Source organism: Mus caroli, chromosome 2, assembly GCF_900094665.2.
Source record: "Mus caroli chromosome 2, CAROLI_EIJ_v1.1, whole genome shotgun sequence".
In the NCBI taxonomy this organism is placed as follows: domain Eukaryota; kingdom Metazoa; phylum Chordata; class Mammalia; order Rodentia; family Muridae; genus Mus; species Mus caroli.
This window is the reverse complement of record NC_034571.1, coordinates 144777767-144788840: the sequence shown is the minus strand read 5'-3', so window position 1 is coordinate 144788840 and position 11074 is coordinate 144777767. Positions and strand designations below refer to the sequence as shown.

Here is an 11074-nt window from a genome sequence, read left to right as displayed (position 1 = left end):
GGTATACAGAGAAACCCTGTCTCGGAAAAACCAAAAAACAAACAAAGAGTTAGTACAGAAGCCACACAAGTCAAAACCATCTTGAGATGCGCTCTAAATTGTGGAAATTTCAGCAATCTGCATGTCAAACAAATGTGGGGATTTTACAAAATTGCCCGGCAAATGTTAGCCAGATTTCTTAGTAAAATCCAGTAAACTCTTTCTTTTCAAATTTATATTAGGAGATGTCAGTTTAATGGAAACTACTGAAAGATAAAAAGCACCAAGATCAAAATAAGATGGAAGCCAGGGGGCTGGGCTCTGTCTCAGCTCAGGGCTGGTGTAAACTGCTCTGGCAGAAGACCTGAGTTACCAGCACCCACCTGTAACTCCAGTCCCCACAGGGATCTGACATCTCTGGCCTACGCAGGCACCTACACTCACATACATAACAACTAAAATAACCACGTCTCTTATAAAACTTAAACTTCTGCGGAAAGTGGCTACATACAGAAAAGGTCCAGATGTGGAGGAGATCCGCTCATCTGTTCATGTGTTTATTTTCTTGAAACGAGATTTCACCTTGGCCTTGAGCTCAGAGATCCAATTGCCTCTTCCCTGGATTAAAGGTGTGTATCACCAAACCCAGCTTAAAATGTACAAAGTTTTATCTCAGGGCATGTTCTTTGTTCAGAAAAATGTCCAAGGTACCTGAAAGTGAAAAGATGAAACTCTCAAGGGCACAGCCTGAAGGGATAAGAAGACAAGATGGCCGTGGCCTCTCCAGTCAGGTCACCCCCACAGCGACCAAGTCCTTGCAGGACCACAGGGACATGCCTGATATGTGTAAGTGTCCCCAGCACCAATGGTGGTGAGCATCTGGCACTGCAGGGAAGAACCAGAGAGGACAGGCCTGGACAAGGGACCAAACACGTGGGGAGAAGACACCAAGTGACCAGAATAAAATGGAAGCTCCAAGAATGGACAACCAAACTGCAAGGACTGGGGGAAACTGGATTCTCTGTCCCCCAAGCACGGGTCTGTTTTTTGTTTGTTTGTTTGGTTGGTTGGTTTGTTTTCTTACTCTCCATATCCAAACTCTTGGCAATAAAGTACATTCAGAGGGGCTGGAGCGATGGCTCTGGCCAGGACCACATACTGATCCGGCAACCGACCCACGCCATGGAAACCCAGCTGTAACTCCAGCTCAGGGGATCTTTTCGTCTCTCAGGGATTTTAATGTCCACACTGAACATTAAAACATTCAGAACTCAGCAGTGCTTACCAGCTCGACAAACTCAAGCCCAAGCTACAGCCAGTCCCTTCCTGGACAGCTCCTCTTTGGAATCCCCAGGCAGCCTCATCAGACCGGCAGGAAGCACAAGCATGTGTTGTGGATTTGGTCTATACCTTGTATTATGTTAATTGGGTTCCCAAAATTGCACAAGAATCCTCATGGAAGGGACTGGGGGTCCCTGCCCCCAGTTGGTTTTGATTGGTAAATAAAGGTGCCAGCAGCTAATGGCTGGGCAGGGAGAAAGAAGTGGGGACTTTAGGTTTCTCTGGCAAGGAGAAGGATTGACAACCGCCATGTAGGGAAGGGTAAAAAACCAGGCCTGAGAAGTGCAGGACAGAGACAGCCAACCTGTAAGAGCCATGAAGAGCGGCCCCAGGGGCCCCACCCCTGGGTCTAGGGCAGATTTTAGTAAGCGATGAGCTGGGAAAGGGTGTTAGCCGGGTGGAGGTTTGGGAGTGGCCCAGCCATTGAGCTAAGATATATTAAAATAGAAGGCTCTGTGTGTGTGTGTGTGTCTCTGTGTGTGTGTGTGTCTGTCTGTCTGTCTGTCTGCCTTCCATCTGGGAACCCTGAACATTGGGGTGGGCATTGAGGAACATGTGCTACCACAGCTGTGTTGATTTGAGCAGGATTAATTGGCAACTGCAAGTTGCTCGTGCCCACTGTCTGTCTCCCTGGTTAAAGTTCAAACAAGTGTTCTCCATTGCTTTTGCCCTCACTGGATTTGCAGAGGGTGGAACAGTGCCACGCTGTAGACATGTGTGCAGTACCGTGTTTTTGTGAAATAAACAGATTACAGATTATGATGCTGTATGCAAATACCTAAAGTCAACAAGTTGGAGAGGTGCTCTTTGTACTGCTTTGTGGGTCTCCAGGAGGACCAAGATCACACACACATCCTGTAAGAAACAATATCTGGCTTTGTTACTCCCAGCTGAATCTACAAAGGCTTGTATAAATTTTAAAAGTGGTCACTGCATGAACAAGAACAAAAAAAGAATATAAAAATAGGCTTAATGTCACATACAATGCTGAGGACTTCCTAGTCACAAAATGAATGCCTCTTGCAGAGGACCCAGGATTAGTTCCAAGAACCCACATGGGGTCTCACAGCTTTGGTGCTCCCTTCTCCCTGGAGTTGTTGGCCCGAAAGGGACATTCTGGGATCAGTATCGGGAAGACAGACCAGTTTTATTTGGGGTGCATCAAGTGTTATATTGCTGGGGGAAGTGGGCAGGAATACCCAGGGTGGGCAGAGGTCATTGGCTGGAGGCTAAGGTACTGAGATGCCTCGTTAGCACACTGTCTTAGGGTTTCACTGCTGTGAACAGACACCATGACCAAGGCAAGTCTTATAAAATACATTTACTTGGGGCTGGCTTACAGATTCAGAGGTTCAGTCCATTATCATCAAGGTGGGAGCATGGCAGGATCCAGGCAGAGCTGAGAGTTCTACATCTTCATCCAGAGGCTACTAGTGGAAGACTGACTTCCAGGCAACTAGGGTGAGGATCTTATGCCCACACCTACTCCAACCAGGCCACACCTATTCCAACAAGGCCATACCTCCAAATGGTGCCACTCCCTGGTCCAAGAATATACAAACCATCACACACACACACACACACACACACACACACACACACACGGAGGCACTCCATCGTCCAGCAGTCTCCGGTGCTACTCCAACGGGTTCGTATAGGTAGAAAAGAAGTCAGACCTGAAATCTAACCAAGGCCATGTGATATTCCACAGGTAGATGGTGTGTGATCCGGGATCCCTCAAGTAAAGAAGAGGAAACCTTGCTGACAAAAGGAATCCACCATTTTGCACCGACCTCAGTCTAGGCTTTCTGGTAATGTCAAAAGCTGACCTTATGGGCAGGGTTTCCCAGCACAACCATCTGTAACTCCAATCCCAGGGCATCTGACACCCTCCAATTCCAAGCAATCTGACACACTCCACAGACATCCACTGGCACAGGGTAGGTAAGAATTCCATATGCATACATGCAGGTTAAAAAAAAAATTCATTCAAGGTCGGCTCTGGTCTACAAATCACGTTCGAGGACAGCAAGAGCTACATAGAAACCTCGCCTCTAAAAACCAAATATATAAAATAAAATAAAATCAAGAAATCTCAGAAAGAAAAATACACTACAGATTCTTCTTAAGTTGAAATACATGCCTTTGCACTGGGCAATGACCGTGAGCCTATAGCACCCACAGATGAAATGCTATCATGTAGGTATAAAATGCCCACCATAGGCTAGTGTTTCTTGGTCCATAGCCTGGCACTGCTTTGGGAAGTTGTAGGACTTTTGCCTGCAAGGCCCAGCTGGAGTATGTAACCCAACAGGGAGAGGTCTTTGAAGGTGCCAATCTGTCACACAGTCTGAACAGTATCACCTCACCACCCCCTCCAGGATGGACTGGATTCCAGAAAACAGTGACCTTAAATAAATTCTTGTGACCTTAAAAAAACAATGTTATCCAAGTGAGGTGGGAAACTGTAGGCTGTGGCATCCCATTGTCACCACCAACAATAAGAACGTGCTCAACAGCAGCTCTGTAAGGTCTTCCGGAGGCTGCGCAGTCTTCCTTGGAGCCATTACAGAGGTTCCCTTCCTACCTCACAGCACAGGGCTCCTTTATAAACTCATTTTGAACAGAGAAGAAATCCAATAGACTGGCTGCTTCTCACTTACACTGTGACTGAAACCACAACCCAGGAATTGACTGCCTTTATTTTATGCTTAAAATACATATATAAGGGGGAGTAAGGGGGGACTAGGTAAAAAGTAGACTATACCAAAACGAATTCTTGAAATTCTAGCCAGCGTTAAGACCAACAGGAAAGGGCCAGCTAATATCTGAAGGAAATAACTACAAGAAGTCTGGTTAAAGTCTAAATGAGCGGAGGCTCATTAGCTTCAAAGTTGCTGTGTAGTCATCTTCAAAACACCTGGCATCCGTTAGTTATCAGGTGTGTTTCCACACATGGCCGGTGAGTCTGAAGACCTGGTCTCCATGCCTGTGATATAGATGCAGCTTCTACTGGAACCGAGTGGAGAACTTAGGAGACACCGGCACAGTCAGAGGCAGCTCGCTAGATTTCACCTCTACTGCTGCGTACTTCCGTATTGGATTTGCCTTGTGCACCTGTAGAATAAGAAAACAGGGTTCCTGAGGTGGACAACACACATCTATGTGCACAGTTGTTCTGTTAGGGGAGAATGGTGGGGACAGGATTTATAGATCCCAATTACAAATTCAGGGGAAGGAGATGAAGCCCAAACAGGTGGCTACTGTTGTTCAGTGCATGAATGTGTATACACACACACACACACACACACACACACACACACACACCTCCCACTGAGAAACTCAAACTTATTCCCAGTGTAACTTACTAGGGAGAAACAGGGTCTTGATAAACTGTAGCAGACAAAAGCTACAAATTAAACATTTGTGATAGTGGTGAGGGGCACTGACTGCTCTTCCAGGAGACCCATGTTCAATTCCCAGCATGCACTTGGCAGTTCATAATCATCTGTAACTCCAGCCCTAAGGCATCTGACACCCTCTTCTGACCTCTCAGGACACACAATAGTGGATATGCATATATGCTAACAAAACACCCATATGTATAAAATAATAACTAAGGGGGCTGGAGAGATGGCTCAGCAGATAAGAGAATTGCCTTCCAGAAGTCTTGAGTTCAAATTCCAAGCACCCACATGGTGGCTCTGTAATGGGATCCAATGTCTTCTTCTGAAGTGTCAGAAGACAGCTACAGTGTATTCATATACATAAAATTAATTAATTAATTAAAAAAAATTGTTAGAGTTGCTGGGCAGCAGTGGTGCACACCTTCACTCTCAGCACTCAGAAGGCGGATCTCTGAGTTTGAGGCCAGCCTGGTCTACCGTCAGTTCCAGAGCAGCCAGAACTACACAGAAAAATCATCTGTCTGGCGGGATGCCAAAATTGCCAGTGAAATTTTACACTTATTTGATTGACTCTTAGTATTCAACAAAATCACAAACCAAAACAAAAGACAGAAGAGAAACAATCAAAAGGGGCAGTGCAGCTGGGGAAGCAGGGTGCCACCCATCCTTTTGAAGAGTAGATCAACCTCAGAGCAAGCCGCCATAATTCATTAATAAGCAGCATTGGTTAACAGGGTGTTGCCTCTGGCCTGCACTGAGAACTGCTTTAAGAAATAAACTTATATTGGGAACAAACTCAACAGGCAGGTATGGCTGTGTATATGTGTGTGTGTGTGCGTGTGTGCGTGTGTGCGTGTGTGTGTGTGTGTGCGTGCGTGACTATGCCGGAGAGACTATACTGTTTGCTGTCAGTGTGGATGCTGACTAGTCTGTCCAAAATCCATCAGAGAGCAGAACAGCGACAAGCCAGGCTTCTGAGTGCCTCTGGCGCCCAATAGATTACCAGTTCTTTCCGGAGCCTGGCTAACTCCTCCTTCTGCTGCTCCTCTTCCTGCTGCCTGACTTCCTCCAGCTGCTGCAGTTTCCAGGCCTCTACTTCAGCCATTTTCTTCTCCAGCTCCTGCCGCTCTTTGGCTCTCTTCTCGGTGGCCAGCTGAAAAGGTTCCTGAACTAGAGAACCAGAAGGGTTCTCTGAGTACAGAAACAAAGACAACACTGATTGATGCACATGCAGCACTCAGGGCTGAAGCCACACCCCATGACCTAGAACGCTGAGGAGTCATCAGTGAGACAAGAGAGGTGAGGTGGCTTACTCAGCCCTGCATGCTGCTCTCCCACACAGCTACTGTAAGTAAAAGAATCCTAACTTCCCACCAGCCATGTTGTCCAAGGCCTAAGAAACCAAGCCTTGTGTATAGAAAGAAATCCCCACACCCTTCCTTCATCTGCTTGCTCCCTTCTTGGGTGTGGACAGCCTGTGACTGTCACTGAAAGGCCAGCTGTGTCTGCCAAAACTCCTGTTTTGGCATATGTATGCCCCAACATACTTGATAATGTTCAAGGGGAGCCACTGGCTCCAGCACAAGCAAAAGGCTGGCTCTAAGGGAGTAAAGCTACCGTCCCTTCAGACAGAGCCGTTCTTGTTGACACAGCATTAGTCTGCTACAATATTCTGAGTCCTAGCACCCCACTGCGAAGTGTGACATTTTGCCCCAACCCCCAAAAGAGTACATAAAAAATAAACTCTACCAGCCAGTGATTTTTTCTCCTTCTTGGGAACGAAGGGCTCTTGGAAGATGACGGTGTTTGGACGAGCCTTGAAGCAAGCGGCGTCCTTCTGCTGCTTCTGCTCTTCCTCCAGCTGCGGGAAGGAAGCCGTCAGACAGTGGCGTACAGTGTTTGCTGGCTACAGCAGCAGGAACACACGACTAAAAAGATAGAGCTTTCTATCCCTTTATTTCTTTTAAATGAGCAATTAGACCCAGAGGCTCCATTAAACCCTTGTTAGTGTTTGTTTTGAGGTGAGACAGAGAACAGGAATAGCGACAAAATGATAAGACAATTCTATCACTCTCTAACCAATCATTTGTCTTTATCACCTGTTATGATAAATAAAAAGCAATTATATCATATACCATGTTGAAAAAAATAGCCTATCTTATTAAGAACCAATTCTCCCAACCTATTTCTTTTTTTTTTGTTTTTTGTTTTTTGGTTTTTCGAGACAGGGTTTCTCTGTGCAGCCCTGGCTGTCCTGGAACTCACTCTGTAGACCAGGTGGCCTCGAACTCAGAAATCCGCCTGCCTCTGCCTCCCGAGTGCTGGGATTAAAGGCGTGCGCCACCACGCCCGGCTCCAACCTATTTCTTACCAAAAGCACCCACTTAAGGAAATAGATGAGATCTTACAGAAACTCCCAACTGAGGAGTCTCACATTCCCCAGGAGACTACTAAAGGAGAGATGAGCACAGTTCAGCCTGCTAGTCAAATGCAACTTGAACTAAGAATGGTCTTTACATGTTTCAAGGATCAAATATACATACAGGGGCGAGGGAAGGCAGGGAGAAAATACCTGACATAAGTCATATGTAACCTATAAAACCTAAAGTAAATGTTGCCTGGCCTTGTAGGGAAAACTTGATGTGACTCCTGGTTTACATAGAATATATTAAAATAGTCAAATCTGACATCCCAGATGATTTCAGTACAGATAGTGAATCTACAGGCCCAATCTATAGGCCTGCAACCTATAGGCTTGTCCACCCACTACTCACCCATCAACCAATCAGCATCCAACATTTCAATGGCTCCTCATTCTTACCTGGTGCTTCCACATCTCAGCCTTGTAGGCGCCTCTCTTGTCTGTCTCCAGGGAGAAAGGCTCAGCTTGAGTCACGTTCTTTACCTTTTTCTCTGGCAGGTTAATGGTGTCAAAATGGGGCACAGGAAGTGCCTTGAACTTGGGCACCTTATGGTAGAGAAGAGAACAGAAGAGCAACATAAGGAGCTCTCCTCAGTGGGGGTCAGGAAACACTGTCCTGCAGAGGACCTCAGATCCCACTGATGACTTCAGTGCCCCCTCACCTTCGTGTCTCTGAATAAAATAGGCTGATCACAAAAAAATTGTAAAGAATGCTTGCCAGAGTTGGTGATGCACACCTATAATTCCAGATTTCTAAGGATCAGGAGCTCAACACACCTGCCTAGACTACATGCTGAGACAATGTCCCCAAAGCCAAACAAAACCAAAAAAGGCCTGTTAGCAAGTATGATGGTGAGCATTTTATCAACTTGATATAAGCCAGAGTTATCTGGGGAGAAACAACTGAGAAAACATGGCCAAACAAGCCCTTTCTTCCCAAACTGCTTTTGATTTTATCACAGCAACGGAAAGCAAATTGAGACAGAGATAAAACAATATTTACTCCTAAATATGTGTATGAACCTGAAAGACAAACAGAGGAATTCAATTTTTAAAGCGGGATGGTCTAGCCGAAAAGCCATGGACCGTTTTAGACCCAAAGAAAACCTAGATTTTTTTTCCTACTACTTCAAAGCGCAATAAACATTTCATAGCGGGTCATGTAGGCATCAGTGGAAAACAATGATTCAATAGTAATTTTATAAAGATTTTATATACTTTTTTGCTTCAAAGTATGTTTTTATATATTTCTATATAGTAATTTTATATAAACCATTCTCTGAGTGAAATGTATTATACATGCTTGTAATCCCAGGATGTGGAAGGCAGAGACAGGGAAACAACCACAGATCCAAAGCCAATCTGGTCTACACAGCAAAACACTGCTCAAAACAAACAAACAAACGGGGAAAGGTTCCTTTTGAGGGATCAAAGAACAGTATTCTGCAAATTACAGATATGAAACACCTACCTCCCCTTTCTGCATCTCTTTTATTTTTTTCTCCTTCTGCAACTGGCGCTCTTTGTCCCGGGTATCAAAGGAGAAAGGGCACACCTCCACATTTCTTGCCTCTGCGATGTGGGGCTTATAGGGCACCCCATAATGTGGCACAGGTTGAGCTTTTATCACTACTGGTTTCTCCTCTTCCTAAGAGAGAAACTACAGCTGAGAACCAAGACTCCTCGTCTTTGCCCTGCTCACCGAGCTCAGAGTGAGGTCTCGGAAAGCACATATGGGATAAGCTACTGATGATGCAAGTCACTTAGCACCAAATGACTTTTCTTTCAAAGACAGACAATGCCCACTCATCATGGGTCAAAGCAATCTGTAAGAGCACTGGGTGAATGACTGACACAGTAACTCTTTAAGAATCTCAAGTTCCTCTCAGGAATGTTGGAATAACTAGATGACACCAGACAGGTAAAATCAAGACTTGAAGAAAGGTTCTGAGTAAGCACACTTACACCTTATATTCTGACTCGGACTCCACTAAAACATGTGACAGAAATTAATGGTTGCCAAACCCAGAATAGGACCAAGTAAGTTGTTTGGGTTCAAGCTAGTAACATAAGATTACCAAGCTAGTAACATAAGATTACCAAGTATTTGAGTTTCAACTGATCCTATAAAAAGGTTTATGCTGATATCTGCTATAAAATTACCCCAAGGCTGGATATTTATAAATAAAATAGGAGATGTAATAAGATGCTATCAATGGCAATTCACTTCTTACAGACCCATAACTCATCACCCTCAGTCACCTCTGTGACCCTTAGGTATCAAGGACAATACGATGTAATTGCTCAAGTGAATTTTCAAGGTCCCTGAGCAGTGACAATAGCTCAGGAAACACTTGACCATGTTACAAAGGCTGCATGATCCCAATGCTACAGGATGCAGAGGTTTAATGGCAGACTCGAACCCACTATCACTGAAAGTTGAGTCACAGCACAGCCAGCTTCAGTGTTCTCAGAGGAACAAAACGCATGCTCAAGCATTCACATCATTCCTACAGTCAACTCCAGACAAGAGCTGATTGCCTTTTAGCCCCATTAAATATAAAGAATGATTAAGGCCGGGCGTGGTGGCGTACGCCTTTAATCCCAGCACTCGGGAGGCAGAGGCAGGCGGATTTCTGAGTTCGAGGCCAGCCTGGTCTACAGAGTGAGTTCCAGGACAGCCAAGGCTATGCAGAGAAACCCTGCCTCGAAAAACCAAAAAAAAAAAAAAAAAAAAAAAAAAAAAAAAAGAATGATTAAGACTCAGACTGGTCATGAAAAAGAAAAGAAGACTCCCTCTTCCCAGGGAATCACCTCATCTTTGATGGGCACTCGGATCCTGTTCTTCAATGCAAAAACTGGTGACTTCGGGACAGTAGCTGGAATTACCTTCTTTTCAGGAACACCCTGGAAGAAGGGTTTAACTCAATTAGACATCAAAGAGCAATGCTACATAAAATACTAAAAACCAGGCCAGGAAGATAGAACCCTGATGAGGGGCCACTTGCTGAACAAGCCTGCCTTGTACTTGATCCCATAACCCATGGCAGAAGGATAGAACTAAATCCCAGAGGTGTCCTCTGATCTCCACGTGATTATGCAAGGACTAACATAACACCCTCATATAAACATCTCTCTCTGTCTCTGTCTCCCTCTCTCTCACATACACACACAAAATTAAAAGATCACATGCCAAGAGAACAGAAGCCTCTGTGGTTGGCACCCTCAGGCCCCTAGAAGTCCCACTCTAGAAACCCACACTTTAAACACAGTAACTTCTCTTTCCACATCCATGCTCAAGACTTCCATCACACTGGCTTTCTCTGCCTCATGCTCTCGGCTACTCAAGTCCATCTCTCACTGTCTTTACCACCTGTCAATCTCAGTGTAAAACAAAGGAAAGGAAATCCCCTCCTTTAACTTCTTAACAACTTTTCCTTCCACAAATCATGAGGACTGATTCCCACTGCAAACTGTCTGCATGGCTGTTTCTTAGGGGCTTTGATTGCTCCTCTTTGTACCACAGCACCACACCACACCCACTGTATCTCCACACACTGTAAGGGCACCCGAGGCCAGAGCTTTGCCACTAGGGGAGGCCAGTAGAGAGCAGCAGATGACTGCAGCAGGCTCTCAGAGGCAGGCCCTTCAGCTAGGCTTTGAGATTCTAGGGCGGAAAGTTAAGTAACTTCATCTTGGTTCTGCACACAATGTTTAAAATGTTTTTATGGGCAAGCCACACACCCATTTTTATTAGTTTTCTGAAAAGTGAAGATAAGATGAATACAGCTAAGCTAGTATGGCAGAACATGCCTTTAATCGCAGCATGTGGGAGGCAGAGGCAGGTGGATTTCTGTAAATTCTGAGCAGCCTGGTCTATACAAAGGGTTCCAGGACAGCCAAAGCTACACAAAAAAAAAAAAAA

General features: G+C 45.2%; 1 protein-coding gene across 3 annotated transcripts in view; it reads right to left on the bottom strand.

The window, feature by feature from the left end:
* Positions 1-3821: 3821 nt before the first annotated feature.
* Positions 3822-11074, bottom strand: part of Tpx2 (TPX2 microtubule nucleation factor) — a 47968-nt gene continuing 40715 nt past the window's right edge. For all 3 annotated transcript variants that reach the window (XM_021152746.2, XM_021152745.2, XM_029469161.1), the window contains 6 exons: positions 9964-10056; positions 8621-8797; positions 7549-7695; positions 6477-6588; positions 5731-5918; positions 3822-4437 (listed from right to left, as the gene is read on the bottom strand). In XM_021152746.2, coding sequence (XP_021008405.1) covers positions 4330-4437; positions 5731-5918; positions 6477-6588; positions 7549-7695; positions 8621-8797; positions 9964-10056 — 825 coding nt within the window. In that variant the 3' untranslated portion in view covers positions 3822-4329. The remainder of the gene's footprint in view (positions 4438-5730; positions 5919-6476; positions 6589-7548; positions 7696-8620; positions 8798-9963; positions 10057-11074) is intronic.